This window comes from Manacus candei, unplaced genomic scaffold (assembly GCF_025592945.1).
Source record: "Manacus candei isolate 608988 ecotype Guabito, Panama unplaced genomic scaffold, ASM2559294v1 h1tg000023l, whole genome shotgun sequence".
In the NCBI taxonomy this organism is placed as follows: Eukaryota; Metazoa; Chordata; class Aves; order Passeriformes; family Pipridae; genus Manacus; species Manacus candei.
The window spans coordinates 25,912,382-25,932,065 of record NW_026138071.1 but is presented as its reverse complement, the minus strand read 5'-3'; the positions used below and the strand labels follow the sequence as shown (position 1 = coordinate 25,932,065).

General features: G+C 42.9%; 1 protein-coding gene across 16 annotated transcripts in view; it reads left to right on the top strand.

The window, feature by feature from the left end:
* UNC80 (unc-80 homolog, NALCN channel complex subunit) overlaps window positions 1-19,684 on the top strand; it is a 119,576-nt gene that overhangs the window by 24,299 nt on the left and 75,593 nt on the right. For 8 of the 16 annotated variants that reach the window (XM_051787713.1, XM_051787718.1, XM_051787710.1 and 5 more), the window contains 11 exons: window positions 1,379-1,647; window positions 2,285-2,653; window positions 3,435-3,581; window positions 5,502-5,649; window positions 6,991-7,139; window positions 9,435-9,601; window positions 10,311-10,412; window positions 11,709-11,923; window positions 12,448-12,554; window positions 13,034-13,193; window positions 17,308-17,480. In XM_051787713.1, the coding sequence (XP_051643673.1) occupies window positions 1,379-1,647; window positions 2,285-2,653; window positions 3,435-3,581; window positions 5,502-5,649; window positions 6,991-7,139; window positions 9,435-9,601; window positions 10,311-10,412; window positions 11,709-11,923; window positions 12,448-12,554; window positions 13,034-13,193; window positions 17,308-17,480 (2,006 nt within the window). The remainder of the gene's footprint in view (window positions 1-1,378; window positions 1,648-2,284; window positions 2,654-3,434; window positions 3,582-5,501; window positions 5,650-6,990; window positions 7,140-9,434; window positions 9,602-10,310; window positions 10,413-11,708; window positions 11,924-12,447; window positions 12,555-13,033; window positions 13,194-17,307; window positions 17,481-19,684) is intronic. The other 8 variants (XM_051787717.1, XM_051787716.1, XM_051787721.1 and 5 more) reach the window with 6 other exon arrangements.

Genomic DNA, 19,684 nt, shown 5'->3' with positions numbered 1-19,684 from the left:
CATGACACCAGCCTGCTGGTGACAGATGGGCTACACCTGACCCAAAGAAGGAAAAGGATCTTTGCACAGGAGTTAGCAGGGCTCACTGAAAGAGCTTTAACTGCATTTGAAGGGGGAAATGGTTGGAACAAGAATTCCTGCTGCCATCTTTATTGTTATCTTCACCATACAAATTTCAATGAATGCCATTAAAAAATCACAGTTGCCAGCAAGAAATCCTCTGATACAAGCAGCTGATTTCTGCCCTGATCATTGACCAAATTGTAGCCTAGTTCAAGGTACTGCTGTTGGCCTTAGAATATTTCTCCTAATAAATAGTGCTAGTTCAGTGCTGGAAGGGTTGCACAGGCTTTGAGAAAATCTGGTCACCAGTCTGGCAAGTTTCTGACAAGTTGGTATTTGCATAATATATAACATAATCAGTTCATCACTGAGTCATTGCTTATTAGATGTATGCTGTATTATCAATTAGAATACATTAAATAACCTTAGGAAGAAGTTCTTTGTTATTCCATAGCCCTGTTACTGTCTGGCAGGTGACAGTCTGACCAACCCTCTGGGACACATAGGATCTTTCTACACTACAGGGTGTATAAACCTACTTAAAAAGCACTAAGTGTGGGAAATTACTAACATTGTGGCCTGGAGTTCAGCATGAGTTGTAAAAACACAGTGAATCCTTGATAAAAATTGGCCTGTGTAGCCAACATGCTCATCTGAGCAATTTAAAGTTAAACTTGACTATGTAATGAGTTCCCTTCTCTGAACACTGTGAACTGAGATGCCATGGTGCCTTTCTGATCAGACAGCTTTGCATTTTGCAGGTGGTTTAGACTGTCATAGGTATTGTTAAGAACACACTGCTCCATGTTTTTCAATTGGTGTGATGAAATATTTCATATTGGTGTGACTTAGAAAGCTGTTCCGAATTGGTGCTGCTGTTCCCCTGCCTTCATTCCTGCATCCAGCTGCAGAGTCTTTTTTGTTTGCCTTGCAGGGGCAGTGCTGCTTTAAAGACCAGGCACTGGACCAGTACAGGGAGCAAAGTTAGCCAAATTCTAATCCCCCCTTTGGATTAGATTTAGGCTGGCTGAGTTCCCTGATCTAATTAACTGCCTGCTTGACTGAGATTAACTTAAGCTGCCATGGAACTGTACTGCTAGAGCAAACTCAGTGTTGTTCTAATTTACTCTGGCTTAAAGGAAGAAATGCATCTATCTTTCATCCCAGTACCCATTATAGTAATTAGGAACCTGTCTTGTCTTTCAGCATTACAAGTTGCATTAAGAGGTGCTCCCTTTAAACACGCTCAGCCTCACTCTTCCATTCCGTAACTGTAGAGGTGGAGATTTACAGGTAGCCATTTTCCCCCCTGCAGTGCGGTCCCAGATCTCCACCATCACTGTGGCCACCTTCAACACCACCCTGGCCTCGTTCAACGTGGGCTATGCCGACTTCTTCAGCGAGCACATGAGGAAGCTTTGCAACCAGGTGCCCATCCCTGAGATGCCCCACGAGCCACTTGCATGTGCCAACCTCCCACGGAGCCTGACAGATTCCTGCATCAATTACAGTTGCTTGGAGGACACAGATCACATCGATGGAACCAACAACTTTGTCCACAAGAACGGCATGCTGGATCTCTCGGTAATTGGCAAGGAACGAGGAGAGCCAGGTCCCTCTTCTGTCAATGTAGCTGTACCATTGAGATCAGGGTTTGGATGGGCTTTTCCTCCACCTCTTTATATGACTTCTCTCAGCAGTACATAAAGGTCAGTCAGATACATTTGTGCATATCCTAAGAGTCTCCTCTGAGATACTGCAACTCCTGTTACTCCTTGCAAGGAGTGCATGTGCATGTGGAATGCACACATCAAATCTTAAGTGGTATAATGTAACGACTGTGTTCCTGGGGCATGCACCAAATTCCCTATAAGTATAGTATAAGACTGAGTAGCACCTTTCTTCTAATGGCACCTTAAAACTCACCTTTCCTGCTTTCTTCTTAATGACTTGACAGCTCCTGGTGCACCGAAGCAGTATTCTCAGGCTCACAGATGTCATCTCATGGTTTCCTTTGCTGCCTGACTGTGCCCAGCCTGTGGTTTCTTGTCTTACACCTAGATTGTAGGCTCTTGGGATTTAGGGTTGTATGTCCTTCATTCAGAATTTGTACTGTGCCTGCTATAATGAGTCTCTGGTCTGTGACTACAGTTTCCAGGCACAAAATCGTACTAGAAAAGAAAGTAAACCTGACTTTAAATATGATGTTTGGATCTCCCAGGTGGTCCTGAAGGCTGTTTACTTGGTCCTAAACCATGACATCAGCTCCCGGATTTGTGATGTGGCACTGAACATTGTGGAGTGCTTACTGCAGCTTGGTGTGGTGCCCTGTGTGGAGAAGGTTCGGAGGAAGAGCGAGAACAAAGAAAATGAGGCTCCTGAGAAGAGACCAAGTGAAGGATCCTTCCAGCTCAAAGGGGCTGCTTCTGCTGGTTCAACTTGTGGATTTGGGCCACCTCCAGTTAGTGGAGCTGGAGATGGAGGAGAAGAAGGAGGTGGTGGAAGTGGAGGAGGAGGTGGAGGTGGAAGTGATGGAGGTGGTGGAGGAGGAGGAGGGCCATATGAGAAGAATGACAAAAAACAAGAAAAGGTTTGTATTGCTTCCCTTTATACAATTCCTGAAAGTACTGTAAGGTCTGTTAAGATTGAGTATGCATATGTATGCAACTGCCCTTTTGTTTGCTCTCTTTTAAGTTGTACCACAGTGACAAATTAATTTGTTTTGCTCTGGTGCTCACGGGGGGGTTCCACTGAGGAAATGTGATTGGGAACTCAAGCACTGTAACTACTCCAGAGAAGCAGCTGCCAAAAGCAGAATTTGTAAGCCTCATGTGGACATTTTCAATATCTTGTCAATTGTTTGAAATCCTCAGTCACAATGATTTTTTGGGAGGTTTATTATTTATAACTTCTAAGGAAAAATCGAATCCAGCACGTGAGCACATCTTCTTTTCTATGGCCAGAAATCATAAATTTCTGTGTTGCTATGAGAATTGGCCACAAGATGCTGTTGCTGACATCCAGAATTGTAATTCATAGTAGCATAACACCTAAGACATTTTAAAAAGATGCTTGTTTTTCTACTCAAGCAGAAATTTTCAGGCAAAATCTTTTGAAAGGCAGGCTGAATGGTATGCATAGCAGCACATAGAGGCTTCACATTTATTGCAGAACTTTCTGATGGGGGCTGAAAGGGATGGGGCTGGTCCCTAAACCTGAAAAATAATTGGAGTAAATGCTTCAAGAATAACAACTCAGTAATGGAGTGTCTGAGAGGAAAAATGGACAGCAATTTGTCAAAAGTAGAATGTTAACAAAATGCTGGTGGTTGTGCCCGGATTCCACACTGTCTTTCCCTCTGCGACCCTCAGGATGAAGGCCCATCTGTCAGCACCCATAGGCTGGCACTCACAATGCTGATAAAAATTGTGAAGTCCCTGGGTTGTGCCTATGGTTGTGGAGAAGGACACCGAGGGCTCTCTGGAGATCGCCTGAGACACCAGGTATTCCGGGAGAATGTAAGAGAATTAAAGCTCATTACAGCGTCCCCCCCTTGTACTTTTGACATCATCTGCTGAGATTGCTGTCTGCCCCCTCTGTAGCTTTCTCTGTATTGACAATAAATGTGTTGCTCTTTGCCCCAGCTCAAAGATTGTGTCGCAGCCCAACCGTAGCAGATTTTCAGCTGTTGTGTTACCTTGCAGCCCTTGGGGGGGTGCCAAGAGCAGACTTGAAGTCCAAGGTGCTTCTGACCACCCCAATGGATGGGTTGGGTCAAATACATGGGAGAAAATCCCCTGTGTGAGCTGGTATAAGTAACTTTTCTCATGACATTACCCCAGTAGAGTATGCCACTTACAAGAGATGCAGCTGTCTTGGGTTGCATATCTAAATCCAGAAGTGTAAGGTGTAGGTCTGTGCACCTTTCCTAATGGTCATTGTGGCTGGTTGCTGCTGGGCTGCTTTGTCAGCTCCTGATAGTTGGAATACACTCTACTTGCAGGCATGTTGGTGTGCTGCAAGGAAGTGAAAGACTCACTCGTGCCCTCCTGAAGGGCAGGGTGGATCATCACTGTCAATTCCTTACAGTTTTGGTTCTGCCCAAGCTGAAGCAGTGGAAAGTGCCCAGGATGTAGCCCAGACATCAGACTTCATCCAGAAGAATTTACCTCCCTGCAGTCAGTCCAATGCCCTGTCAGATGGGAGCCTTTCAAAGACCTTCTCCAGCACGTGCCTCCTCCGCACCTTGTGTACTTGCAGAAGGGAGCATTTTTTGTGACTGTAATGAGAATTTACTAATCCCACGGTATGGGTGTGATCCAGATGCTACACCGTGGCTTTGGTTAGCCTGAACCACGCCAACAGAGCTATAATTTAGTTCTGGGATCTGAGCTCAGAGATGGACTGGTTGCTCTGTATCCTGCAGTGTTCTGTTAGCTAGGCTCCCAGGTACTGAGGAGACTGCAGCAGTGGTGTTAGTTCTGGATACAATGGGACAAGATGGGGTGAGAGAGTGGCAGTGGTAACAGTATTCTGCTGCACAGAGCACTGGCTGAACAGGTACCATATTCATCACAATGTCAGTTAGACTTTTAAGATTGTGTTGGAACTGAGCCAGCAAACCATTTAGGCCTATGCATAACATTAAGCATAAATGAATAGGTCTCTTGGAGCCAAGGTTCTTATCAGACCCATTGAACTGAGGTGTTTATGGGAAGAGATTTTCCTAAGTGTCTAAGTCTGCTGCATTTTCTCTGCATTTGTCTGGCCAAACTGCTTTGCATGCACCATTTGTGTTGACTGCATGGACAATCACTTGTCTGAGTTTATGGGGAAGTTAAGCATCCTACTGTATGTAGCTGGAGAGTTCATGTTTCCCACAGAGCTGACATTTTAGATTCTCTTAACTCCAACCTGCATGGGGTCCCTGTAGGATGGATAGTTTTGTGATAAGAAGTTGGCAATTAATAGTTTTTAAATAAAAAGTTAGTATTTTGCATTATATAAGTGGATCACTGGGTATAGGTGCCTCAAATGGATTGTTCTGAGCCAGAGGCTGCAAATCAGATGCCTGAGGCTAAGAACCTGTTCCACCAAGGCATTGAGCCTTGACAGAGGTGGTACATTCCTACTTCATTCACATCCAGTGAGAATCCACTTTGGGCTTGGGGAGAGGAAGAGAGACCTTGAGACATGGCTGGCAGGGACTTCACCACCACCTCCAAACAGTGGCACCTATGCTGGTACACTGTTTCCTTGTGCTGAATTTATTGTTGCCTCCAGAGGTGAATCTATCTTGTTAGGGAATCTGAACCTTCTTCTGGCTCCTCCAGAAGACTCCTTCAGAGACAGCACAGCAGAGCACTGGCTAAGCAAGAGCAAAATTCCCCTGCTTCTATGTACTTTGATGAGGTGTTTTTTGATGGATATCATTGCAGGCTCAGAACTGCCTCACAAAGCTGTACAAACTGGATAAGATTCAATTCCGGCAGACCATGAGGGATTATGTGAACAGGGATTCTCTCAATAATGTGGTGGATTTCCTTCATGCTTTACTGGGATTCTGCATGGAGCCAGTCACTGACAGTAAGTATAGCTAGCCTCAGAAACTCTCATTTGAGTATTCCTAAACTATGCCATCAGAAAGAAGCCATACCCTGTTCCTTTAGAAAAAGAAAAAAAGTGAGTTGCTATCCTCAGAAAATAGTGTGTATCTTTATCCAGTGTGGGTCAGGGGAGCTGGACCTCTTCAGATCCAAAAACCCAGTGATCTCGCCTAGAGATCTTGGTTGCATCCAGTGCACCTAAAATTGAAGGTCTCTCTCTTGATTCATCCTGTCTGTTGTTCATGGCTCTTCACAGAAAATACTTTCATCCAGCGATGCCTCGGGCAGGAAATTCTCTGCTTCATGACATGGCACCAGCTGGAATGGCCTGTTTAATCCAGGTCTGAGTGGAGATATAACTGAGCGTTGAAACCCTCTGTGGTGCCTCAGATGAGGCAGTAAACAGCAAGAACAGGCTGAATGAACAAAACCAGGAACACACAGAAGCACGTGACTGCAGTTATGAGTGTGTGTGCATGTGTGTATGTAGGGGGTTTTGAGGGGTTTTGTAAGTTAGAAAAATTATTCCAGGTGCTATTAGAACAACTAAACATTTATACTTGGTCACTGCATGCATTAGCAGTTAACAATGACTGTTTACAGGGTAGGAATAACTCCTCTGAAACAGTCAGGGAGTCTGACTAGTTTATTAGCCTGTCTCTGATCCCAGGCATTTCAGAGAAAGCATCAAAGAATATTTGTATATAGCCAGCTTTTGTGAAGAATATACCCACAGGAAGTTTCCCTGAGTATTCATCAATTATTGACTGGCTTATGCTTTGAAGCGTGGCAGCTCATGCAGCTCTTGAAAGTCTTTTCTCTCAGCTCATGAAACTGAGATGTTTCTTGTAATTAATGTGAATGTGTAATTCTTTTTTGACTCTTTCTGAGAGTTTGGTCTCCCTGTGCACCTTGCAAGAACAGCATTCCTGTAGTTCAGAAGATTTAATTTTCATGGGTGTTGTCACTTTGCAGCTTAATCAAACATCTTTTGTCCTTTAGAATGGTAACCAGAAAAGCTGGGGGCATTGTTCAAATTTTATGTAAATGAGAGATGTGGATAAAAGGAAGCCAAAGTGGTCCTGATCTTTTCAATCCCTTTTTCATAATACAAATATTTTTGGGAGGATTTCATCCTTGTCATTTTTTTTACCCCTCACTTTTGTGGGGTGGGATTATGAGAACTGAGCATAGGATATTAGGTGAGGACACGTCTCTGTCTCATGTATAATAATAATAATAATTCCTTTACATGTGTCTTTAAGCCATCTCTTTTAAACCATTCCTAACAAGAGGGCTTGCTTATACTTGAATTTCACAGACAAGGCTGGATTTGGGAATAACTTCACCACAGTGGACAACAAGTCTACAGCCCAGAGTGTAGAAGGTATTATTGTGAGTGCCATGTTCAAGTCACTGATCACTCGCTGTGCTTCCACTACACATGAGCTCCACAGCCCGGAAAACCTGGTAAGCACTTGATTTCACGTTAACAAAGTTACTTTTTCACTTGGGTGTCACCAGTGAGACTTTACAGTGAAGAATTAGTTCAGTTTAATCAAATCCCTTGAGTGTAGCAAGCTATGCAGTCACAGTTGAAGTATTATGTAAATGTGATGCCCTTCTTGCATGCCTGTTTTGGACCCTGGGGACTTAGCCAGAATAAAAGTTGTGCAGTATGAATTGCAATTTCCTCTCTGTTCAAGCAGCTTTTGTGTTGTTCCAAGTGGATTAGTAGCATAGGCTGGAGCAAGGGATTAATGAACAAGAAGGGCAATGGCATCCTGGTTTGTATCAGAAAGTGTGTGACAAGCAGGACCAGGGCAGTAGTGGTCTCCCTGTACCAGTCACTGGTGAGGCTGCATCTCAAATTCTGGAGTCAGTTTTGAGCTGTTCACTAAAGAAGGACATTGAGGTGCTGGAGCGTGTCCAGAGAAGGGCAGTGGGGCTGGGAAAGGGTCTGGATCACAGATCTGATGGGGACCAGCAGAGGGAACTGGAGTTGTTTAGCCTGGAGAAAAGGAGGCTCAGGGGACACCCTCTTGCTCTCTACGACTACCTGAAAGGAGGGTGTAGTCAGGTGGTGTTCAGTTTCTTGTCACAGGTAACAAGAGGCAGGACAAGAGGAAATGGCCTCGAGTTGCACCAATGGAGGTTTAAATTAGATATTGGGAAAAATTTCTTCACTGAAAGGGTTGTCAGGTATTGCCCAGGGAAGTGGTGAAATCATCATCTCTGGAGGGGTTTAAAAGGTATGTGGATGTGGCACTTGGGGACATGGTTTAGTGGTGGACTTGGCAGTGCTGGGTTAACAATTGGACTCAATGATCTCAAGAAGTCTTTTCCAACCTCCATGATTCCATGATTCTAAGACCACCGCCAGCACAAATCAACTTTCAGCAAAGTCAAAGCCAGTTCACTTGGTTAAGGACCTGGCCTGCCTGTGGCAGAGTGAGGGAGTTGCTGAAAAGCAATTCGGTGGATCTTTCCAAAGTTTAGACAAGCATTCAATTTACCAAACACCTGGAGGAAAGTAAGGTTCTGCTGGCTGCTGCCTATGCACTGTCTTCCCAGAGCAATCAGTAAAATGGATGCCACGAGCTCTCTTCTTCCAAACTGGTGCAGAATCTAGCAGCTAATCTCAAACCACCTCCTTTATTATCAGAAATTGGGATTTTTTGTGGAAGCAGCCAAGAAGCATTCATGTACTCCATCCTTATGGCAGAGCTGTGGAGGCACTGAGGTCCAGCTAAAGGGACCGTAATGCTACGTGAGGGGAAGGAAGGGAAGAAGAAAAAAACACAGTAACATCTTAAACCAGCAGAGTAGTCTGTTTATGTCCAAATCCTCTTGTTCTTGTGGATATTCCTCCTTTGGAATGTTTCTCAGCAGAGATTAGGTGATGGGATTTAGGAAAAAATATGGAAAAGAAAGAGCCTTAATCAGTATACAGAACCAGGGTTTTTTTTTGTTGGTTTTCTGGTTGAGTTTTTTGTGGGGTTTTTTGTTTGCTTGTTTTGTTTTGTTTTGTTTTGTTTGTTTTATTTTATTTCATTTTGTTTTGTTGAAAGTTGACTGTGCAGTTCCTTGCTGGGAACTTTCAGAATAATCCAAGGGCTTTCAGGAAAGCTCACAGGGCAAAAATCAGGTCCTGTAAAACTGTTCCCTCCATCCCCTTGGGGTTCAGATATAGAGGTGATAGAGGTGATTTGCACATCACAGATGTGTATGAATGTTCAGAACTAAAAAGAGTCTTGAATGTAGGAGTAGGTTGGGGAATGAGTGAGTCATTCCTCTCTCTTCCTATGATGTGAAGCTCTAAAATAATGAAGAAAAATCCCAAGACACCCACTGGTTTTGAAACAAAACATGCAACTTTTTGCACTCTACTTCCACTCACATACACCTTAGATTTTTCATACCTTTAAGCTTATGGCTCAGATGGATGGGATTAAATAGGCTTTAAGTCATTTTTGCAGGTCCCTCATTTCACAGCTGTTTTAGCCTCTGATAACTCTCCATCTGCTATATCCCATTGCAGACCATGTTCCATAATACTAATAATGCTCCTCGCTGTCTGCTTCTTCTGAGTGCACTAAATGAATTTCCAGCCAAAAAACACAAACCCTGTACGTGGAGAGTATATCACACAACAGCCAGAGCAAGTAATGGCCTGCTGCAGTACCTCAGAAAGTATTGATTCTCACTGCTTCTTCACAAGATGCAGACTGAATTCTTTCTTTTTCATGATGTCTTGCTCCTAAGGGCTTGTACTGCGATATCCGACAGCTGGTCCAGTTTATCAAGGAGGCTCATGGGAATGTGTTTCGGAGGGTGGCACTCAGTGCCCTCTTGGACAGCGCTGAAAAGTTAATACCAGGAAAAAAAACAGAGGAAACAGAGCAAGAGCCAAAACCTTCTGGAAGCAAAAGGTGGGTGTCTAGGAGAGATAAGGTAAATAAATGATTTGCATATGGCTGTGTGGCAGCCTGTACTAAACACAAATGTAGGAAGTCCAAGGGCTTGTGTGTTTTATCTTGATATTCTGTGTCAGTTCTTGATGTACAGACTTATGCTGTGGCAGCAGCCTCCTTTAAAATTTAATGAACTGGGACAGTAATAGGTTTGCAGCAAAAAGCATTGACACTCTCATACAAGAGACCTAAGTGAACAGTGCAATGGAAACACTGGGAGAAGGAGAGGTTAAGAGAACTAAGAAGCACAGTATCAGTTCCAAAACACTGTATGGACATAGTTTTAAAAGTGCATCACATCCTTTGTGTTGCTTATCTGACAGGTAAACTTGGTATGCAAAACAGGTTCCAGAAGAAATCTAATCCTGACACGCTTCTTTATCAAAAAGAAATTTCCTCTGGTGCTTTGAGATTTTTCATATTAAAATGTTGGGGAGGAGGATTAAGGAAGTTGAAAAACTGAAAACTTTGGCTTTGCTTCTAAGAGCTGATGCCTTTTTCAGGAAAAAGAGAGAGAGAGAGACAGCAGGTTGCTAAAGAGAAAGTGCTTCTCTAAAGCTGCTTTGCTGCTCAGCAGTGCTGGTTTCCATGTCATGCAGCTTTGTAATAATGGCCATGGGATGGGGCATCCATTTGCTTTGGCTGATGATTTCCCTTGTCTTTACAGATCCGAGGTGGGAAGTGTCATCATTGACAAAGGCCAGACCTCAGCTGCCCCCGATGAATGCCGGAGCTACGTCTCAAGCCGCCCAATGCAGACTCCAGAACAGTGAGTAACTGTTGGGTTGTTCAATGTGTTATTGCCAGCATCTTCCTTCTGGGGGTTAGTGCAAGTAGGCAAGGCGGCAAAGAATTCTCTTTGGATGGTACAACACGTGGTTGAGTGTCTCCACAGGAGCTGTTGCAGACATCTAGGTAATGCCTTTTTTTTCAGTGCTGCCAGCTGGATGCACTCTGATTTTGATGGGGAAATACCAGAGATTTTCAAATTACAGTGCAGTAGATTTGTCAGTATTGCATGCTACCATAGCTGTGAATAGAGTGTTAATTCCTCAGAGATGTCACCACAGCTGTTCTCCGTGCTTTGTTTGTACTTCTGGGGGATGATTCTATTAATTTTCAACTTCCAAGTTGTTGCTGAGGGTCATTACTGCTTTATGAGAGCCAGCCCATTCCTGAGCTGCATGGAGTCTCCAAAGATTGCTGCATTTCTCTTTGTCAGCCCAGGTGCAATCAACCTGCTGTTAGACATTGCACGACTGAAATCTCTTATGTCCAAAGAATTCTGCCATTTAATATTGAAGTAAATTCAAACAATACTCTTAAGAATTTTAGAAAATTCTATAAATGGCCACTGGTCCCTAAATAACTTTGGACAAGTCATTTAACTTCTCCATGCCTCTGAATACATGTCCGTCTTGTTAAAGTAGATGCAATGTGCATGAAGACATTGCTTGCACAAGGACCCAGAGCTCTACATCGTGTATTCTCCTGCCTTAACTGAGCCTTGAAAGTCTCACTGTTGCTGAGACAACAAAGATAACACAAAACCCTTTACTGCTCTGTGGAATTGGAGCAAGCTGTTCCACTCTGAGCCTTGCCATAGCCTGGGAGATCTCAAGAGTACAGTAAAATATTCTGTCCCCATTCCAGTACTTAATGAGGACTGTGACTCCATCAGGTTCACAAATGGCTGTCATGATGCCCTAAACCTCTCTGGTACAAATGCTTGTAGAAAGTACCAGCGTGATCTTATCAGTGTGGGTCATTTTGACCTAAAGAAGGTGATTTACTTTTCACACGTAGAAACTAAAAACTGGAACGGCCTGTTCAGTGGACAAGCTTCTCAAGGTAGAAAGGATGGTTATGTTGTGCCTTGAACAATATTGAGCATGTTGTCAAACTTGATTATATCGCACTGAGAAGAATATTTTTAGAATTCAAGATGAAACAAACCTCAAGGAATAGAGAGGTTAGAGGGGGCTTGTAGGAGGGAGTTCTCATCCCCCTGACCATTCAGACTTCACTGAAATGCATTTCATGCTCTGCATCCCTTTTCTTCCAGTGATGAGCAAAGCCAGGGGGCCAATCTGGGACGGAAGGACTTCTGGCGAAAGATGTTCAAATCACAAAGTGCAGCGAGTGATACCAGTAGTCAGTCTGAGCAGGACACATCCGAGTGCACCACTGCTCACTCTGGAACCACCACAGACAGGCGCTCCCGCTCCCGTTCCCGGCGAATCTCCCTTCGAAAGAAACTCAAACTCCCTATAGGTAAATGTATGTCTCTCTCTCTTCTATATACGTATTGCATGTGCAGAGAAACTCAGATAGATGTATCTGTCTTAAGAAATATTGCAACAGAGTTCCTTATTATCCAGGTATATTGTGTATTCTCCCAAGAGAAGCTGTGAAATGCTGCTCTCTCAGTTTTACACAGGGGGATCTGAGGCAAAGGGAAATGTAAGCAATTTGCTAAAAATAACAGAGGATATCTGTGTCAAAATACATTATTGAATCTGTGACCGGAAGTAGTAGGCTAGTACCTTAATCTCACAGGAATTGTTCCTCTCTGTACAAGAGAAATATTCCAAATAGCATTTGATAGACAGAGAATATATCCTTTACAAGTCCCAAGACCTGCCTTTGCATGGTAGTTTATACATGAAACAAGCCTTCCCTTTTCCTCCCATTTTCCCATGCCCTAGCATGGCCACTGTGGAAAAATATGCTGCAATTGCTAATAAATAGATTCTGCTTGGAAGCATTTTTAGATTTGTCCTGAGTGGCTTAATCTGCAACAGGGAACTGGCTGAAGCGCTCCTCCCTCTCTGGCCTGGCCGACGGAGTGGAAGATCTCCTCGATATCAGCTCTGTCGACCGTCTCTCTTTCATCAGGCAGAGTTCCAAGGTAAATGTGTCAGGCTGGATTGCAGAGAGTTTGGACGGGCAGGATCTGGCTGGTTTTAGCTGTCCAAGGAAGCATTCTGTTTAACATGGACATTGAAGCCAATAAGACTCAATCACTGAAGTCTCCACAGTAGAGCCATGGGAATTTGAGACTGGGCTTTTGCGGCTCATGGTGAAGACTAGGTTAAGCCTACACAGTACTGGTCAGTCTGCCTTGGTTCAATGAGAAAGAAATGCAGGCTCTGTCAACAAACCTAAGGTTTAATTGTTGGTCACGCTTCTCCTTCCTTCCTTGTGCTTGCGAAAGATCAATCCTTTAAGCACAAAGGTTACAAGATGAAGTGCCTCAGTGTATGTGCAGACCCGCTGGTGCTACTGTGGCCATCCTTACAGCCTCTCTGTAGGTGCTTTATGACTAACCAAGGAGACCAGGAGTTCATGGTCTGGCACAGCCTGACCAGCCCCTCTGTCTGTGCACAGGTGAAGTTTACCAGCGCAGTGAAGCTGTCAGAAGGAGGGGGGCCGGGAGGAGGCCTGGACAACGGGAGAGATGAAGAGGAGAATTTCTTCAAGCGTCTTGGTAAATGGCGCACCTGCCGAAGACACCCATCCAAGCTTCATCACACAGAAGAAAAAGATGGTTAGAAATCAGGGTTCTCATGTCCTTTTTTATTTTTTTTTAATCTTTTTTTAAGATATCTTTCTTTCTGTATTTTACCGCTTTCCCTTTTTTCCTGCTTTCTCCATAGTTTTTGTATCCATTCTAGCCTTATCCAACTTTTTAGTCTTTGTAACTGTTTTCTTTCCCTTCCTTCTTTCTTTTATTTTGATTTAGAAAAAAGCTCTAGTAATTTTTTTTTTAAATCAAGAATATCCAAATAAATTATGCAATACAACATTTGGACTTTTTAAATCAAATTGAATTTGATCAATACACTTGAAAAATTAATGCTTGCTTCAAAGCACTTAGTTCAAAATTAGGTGTGTAAATCTTCTGTTGCCTAATACAACAATGGGTGTTCCATCAGGTTTTTTTGTTTTGGTTTGTTTTTTTCCAATTTGTGACTATTTGACAGTTTTAGCAAAGATCTGCACAGAAATGGAAAACCCTGCACAAACCTTGTTATAATTATCTCTTTTCTTCTGTGTTTGCATGTCTAGTGTCTGCATACCATTTGTTAGGGATGCTGTCCCTTTTTCTTCGCACACAACCTAATAGTAACATTCCTTTTCCTTTCCACAGAAGTATATTTAATTGCAATGTATTTTCAAAATTAGCTATGTTTGAAAAATGCCTTTATGAATAATACAAGATCATGATATATTCTGTTTTAAAATATCATGCAGTCATTCACATGCTCATGTCCTCAGCTTAGAACACATTCCTGTTGTCAGGGAGACAACTTTGTATCTTGAAGTTCTGTTGTGTTTTCTTCAAGACAAGCCAACCCAACCCGACTCCCAAAAACACACAAAAAGGAGTAGATTTTCTTTTTCACCATGATTTCAGTAGCTTTACAGTATGTTGCATTCACTGGCATTATGTTCTTTATTTTCTGACATTACACTTTGACACTGCATTGTGTGTGCTCCACCATCATCTGTCTCAGACCTGCAGTGTAATGTGTGTAAGTCACTGTTCAGGCAAGTGATACCAGCAAAGTATGAGCATATTTTGCCACTGTACCCTGACCACCATCTGCCACTGCAGAATGGTGGTGGTTTTCAACTAGTTCCTGGGCGAAAAGTGTTGTTCCTTTAGGAGAATGCATTGGTCCAGAACCTTCTTGTAGTCTGGTAGCATTCCCCCACAATGGAAGGAGTTGGTTTCTTCATCCACTACTTCATGCTGAAGTAGGTGTGAAATACTTCCACCATGGAACCAACAGCTGAGGGGCAATGAGAGCTTTATGGGCTACCACAGCTGTTTCTGCTGTGCTTCTGTGAGATTTCCTTTGTATTTTCTTGTAGGAAATAATTTTTTTCCATCTCGCTAATGCAGGGATGTTTAAAGTTTATAAGGCAAAGTGTAACAGTTAAAGAAGTCGTATCACTGTGTCAACAAGGATCTCTGCTGTGCAGTGAAAGCCACGTACCATTAGCAAAAATTAATATTAGAGTGGTCGTACATGCCTGTGTGTGTCTGTGCTTGCATGTGCACAGTGATATCAGTGTGAGGCCTTTTCAGGGTAAGACAGTTTATAACCCAGTAGAACAGCAACAGTACAGTGCCTTCAAATTTCCAGTACTTCTGTGCCTTCCATACAGATCAACAGGTTTTCTGTGCTTATGGAGAAGAGAATAAAAGCCTGTTGATGGTGGATGGACATACTGTTAAATCCCTCCAAGGTCTGATCCTAAAGCATTAAATTGAACCTCTTTCTGCCTTTCCATTCTTGTCATTCATGGTGCTGTGCCATTACTTTGCTCATGTTTTTCCATGTGGTGTTTCCTCTTGTGTTTTTGGGTTTTTGAACGTAACAGGCCAAATTTAAAAGAAAATGGAGAGAAGTGAGCTACAATACAGTAAAAAATAATAATAAATGTAGAATAATTTGTCACATCATTTACGAATTGTAACCTTCATTGTGAGAAATCATCTGGACCACTGGGAATTCTGTGTTGGACATGTATGTAAGCGTGCAAATGTGTGTGTGTATCTGTATGTGTGCATATGTATACATATATATACACATAAATGTATACACATTCATGCATAAAAATGTTTGTTTTAATGATCTTTTTACCTATACTAGGAACAAAGCATATATGCAGAAGTGAGTTACAGTATATTTACACGAGACCCTTAACATTCCTTTGGGCGCTTGCTGAAGATGTTGTGAGTGACCACAGAAGTTGTCAGGGTATTCAAGGGACACCCTTTTGGGGGCAGAGCTTGTGTATCCTATGTTAGGAAACCATCTCTGCTCTCTGGGCGAGGTCTCCTGCAGGGCTGAGTCACTGGAACGTTGGGTCAGTGAGGGCTGCCCTGCTCACAGTAAGGCTACTCCAGGATGGGCATAGCAAGGGACAATCATGAGTTGCCTCCAAGGGACTCTTTTGCAAAGCTTCAACAAAATGCAAGGCTGGGGCTGCAAAGGGCTGTAGTGATAGTACTACCAAGCTCAGATGGACAAAACCTCTCCTAGATCTTTCTAGTGGGGGTTAGGGATGTGTTAGGGACATTCCTTAGGCAAGTTTCTGTTCTTTGTCTCATACAGGCACAGCCCTAACAGGGCCCTGGATAGGAAACATTTGTTTGTACCTCAAATGAGTTAGTGTTAAAAGAGTCATAGCAGGAAGGCTCAGATAACATGCTACGGGCAGGAAAACAGGAGGAGATGGAAGAAAAGGGTGTTTGTGACAGCTCATATATGTAAGTGTTCTATCTGTTCTTTCTACTTTGTTTGTTTGTTCCATTTCAATGGAATATTTTCCAACATGGAACATTTTGTTTACTGGAAAACTATGTAAAAGCTTCACTGGAGAGAGAAAAGCCACAGAATTTGTAAATAAGTCTCTTGAAATTTGATATACCTCTGCCTTCGGGGGAAAATTAAGATCTGTATTGTAATTTTCTGTTGTGACTTTTGTTTGTGGTGATTAAGTGCTTTCCAGGTAATTCTGGAGCGTGGGATCTCAAAGGGACTTTGAGTTTCAGCCATTCTTCTTTCCTGAAGAAGTCACAAAGTTCTGTAGACCTGATGGTTTGACTCTTGTCTTTCAAATCCATGTTTAAAAGTAATCTTGAATTCTTCACTCGATATTCTCTTCTTCAGTGCTTTATCCTTTAGTATTCTGTAAACTTTTGGGCTTTCACGTGTAAACAGGGAGAGTATTATGGATAAAGACAAAAAGCCTGGAAGCTGACTACTCTGGTTTTGACCAGCCACTTTGAAACTACTTTCCAGATTTCTCATCTGTGTCTTTCTACCATTCTCTCAACTCTGGGTACCAACTGCATAATGATCTTCTGCATTAGAAGTGTTTATTGGGATTAGTTGTTTTATCATGTGAACTCTATACATGGAGTTTTAAATCATGCTTGAAAGAAGCCCTGGAGTGGGATGCCAGCTTCCTTTTCCAATGGAACTCGTATTAGGGAGCTTTCCATCCCAAAGAGTGCAAGACACTTCAAGTGAGAGAAGCTGGAGTGATGATGATGATACCTAGAAGTTGAGTCCAGTATCACTTTGGGTGTTCTGGTAATTGCAGAAGATGTATGCCTAAAAAAAAGGACAGTACTTGATTGTAACAAAGAGCATCTCCAAAATTTACTACTGGTTTCTCTGTCCTAGTAGATGATATATTACTAAATTGATACATGAGGAATAAGGTTTATGCATGCTCCACTTCAAGGTAAACTTAGAGGCAATAGAGAAGTAAGGTAGGACATTATGCAGGAAAAACAGGCAGTAAGCAAATGGTCTGTGTTAAAGAGATGGGGAGGAAGGGCCACATCCTGGTTTACCTATGTTGAAGTAGGTTTCCACACTGAGGATGGTGGAATTGTTCTGGGCAGACATCAGTATGACCAATATCGGAATCTGACTTGCTGTATGTCTGTTTTGTGGAATTCATGAGTATTCTAAAAACGCCCCTGTTATCTTCAAGATAGCACATCAAGGTGAGAAAGGGATTTAAACCAAAACTGTATTCATCAGGATTTTTGTCCAACTTTTTTTTTGGTGAGAGACTGTGTTCCCTTCTCCGTACCCCTCCCTGCATCCCCTCTGTACTCTCTACCTCCTTAGGTTGCCATAGCTTTGATGATCACTTGACCTCCAACCAAGAAGGAGGAAAATCCAAGAACGTTGTGAACCTGGGAGCAATCCGCCAAGGCATGAAGCGCTTCCAGTTTCTCCTGAACTGCTGTGAACCAGGCACTATCCCTGATGCCTCCATTTTGGCAGCAGCCCTAGATCTTGTAAGTCATTCACTGGTCTGTTGTTACCTGCTGAGTGAGAGCATGTGCATACACTGTGGTCCACTATCAGTCACTAATGCTCTTCGTGCCCGCCCAGAAAGCAGGAAAAGCATCACAACAATGCCAGCTGGTGGTGCTGGCATTAGCTGGAGCTTTAGCATCTATGACTGGATGAGTTTGCAGACAAAATGGATCCTTTCTTATTACACGGCTCCCTGTAACTAGATTATTGCTAGTGCAAAGCTTTTATTGTTGACTTCATACTTTGCTCGCAGCCATTCTGTTTCTCCTGTTAGTGTCAATCTGCAGAATAAGGATTGAAGACTAGATAACTGCTTGGAGAAGCACAGGAATTACACTCAGGAGTTCTGACAGAGTTCTTAATACATTAGGCAACTGAACTATTAGCCAGTCAATGGAAAAAAATTAAAATGTCAGTGTGCATGCTTTTATGCATTTATGCAGATATTTCTAATTTGCAGATCCAAATTACAGAAGTGACACAATTCAGTCCCTTCTTCCTGATACTGAGTGTCTCTTCTGTATCTCCTTCCTTCTTTTCCTTGCAGCTGCTGTTTTAAAACAGTCCCTTCCATTTGTAAAGCAGTGGCCTTCAGCCTGTGGTTCATCAGCCAGTGAGGTTTTGTGACTGTGAGGTGCTTATGTGACAAGCACAAGACTGTGACAGATGCAGCTGTGAAAAGCCAGCCAATTATTAGCAATTTCTCTGCATGCTGCTCTTCTACTTCCTTCTATATTTGGATGCCTGCAAGCTGAGAAAAGATTGAAAGCCACTGCTCGCAGAGCATCCACATGCTCTCTATCCCTCAATTCCCACCTCTCACCTTTTTGACTGTTGTGCTATTTGTGCTCATATTCAGTTTTTTTGCTCACTGCTGGAGATGTCAGGCTCATGGACTTTCCCTTCCTGCTACTGCTGTGCCCTGAGCTGTGCTGCCTTGCCTGCCCCATAGTTGTAGGGACGTTACACTCTGTGCACCACTGCTTTGTACCTTCTTCTTAACCTGGCGTCCTTAGGCTGCATATTTCAGCACATCTCGTTAACGTTGGTCCCAGGTTGCTGTTGCTATCAGTTCCCATCTAGCTCTACTGTTTGGACTAGTCCCCTCTGTCTTCCAGTAGACTGATGTTTTCTTCACTAGTGCCCACTCTTCCTGTTGGAGACTGTTGTCCCTCTGGCTGGAAGCCATGGAAGCAGTGGCTGATAGAGAAGCCTGTCTCATGCTCTCACAGTCAGAAGTGGTTCTTACCAGTCAGGGTTGCAGGGAGCTCAGAGGGTGGTTTGGGGGGATAGTCACACCTGCTGGGTGTGCTTCACCCAATTTCATTCTGCAAGGCTGCCAGGCTGCCACCCTGCAAATGCTAAAATAACACAGGGAACGTAAGGTGCACGGGCAGGAAGGAGCTCATTCCTAAAAACTGTCACCAAGACCCTTCTGGGGATGTGCTACTCTGTATGCTAATAAGTCAGATGACAAAAGAGGGATTGGACAGTTCTGTCCCTATTGCCTGTAAATGTCTTACTTCTTTTTTATATTTGCCAAATGCTTAACTGACAGACCAGCTTACTCTGTGCCCATGTATGAAGTCAGATGGAAACTACCAGTGAGAATGAACTGTTTGAAGATGTCTGTCTGACTTCCAGAGCTGGCTTTTACAAACTAGAATTTAACTCTGCATTCCACTGAATGATGCAGAAGAGTTTGGTATCAGAATTTCTGAAAGGTCTGCAGCTAAAGATGAAGGACACCTTGTTGTAGTTACAGACAGAACACTCCAAGTACCTCTTCAGCTGGTGTTTTGCCTACAAAGTATTGGAGATATATAGAACTTCAGAAGTCACGTGCAGGGCAGGTTTTAAAAGATGACAGCCTGTCATCTCACTATATTGCTTAATGGCAATGTATGCTGTTATGAAAAATTCCCCCATTTTATGTCAGTAAAACACACCAAACAGAAAATATTCTGGTTTTTTAACTTCTGTTTTCAGGCTTTTGAAGTAGTAGTTTGAATCAGGTCTGATGCAAATGAAAAGCTTCCTAAGTCATTATTATCCAGCCTAGCTGCTAAGGCAACCTTTAAAAAAGAAAGGTGAACAGATCCAATTTCAGTTCTTCCATAAATTTTTAAGCGTGCTTTTTTATGCATATTTTCAAAATTCCACTCCTATACCAGCTTCAAGA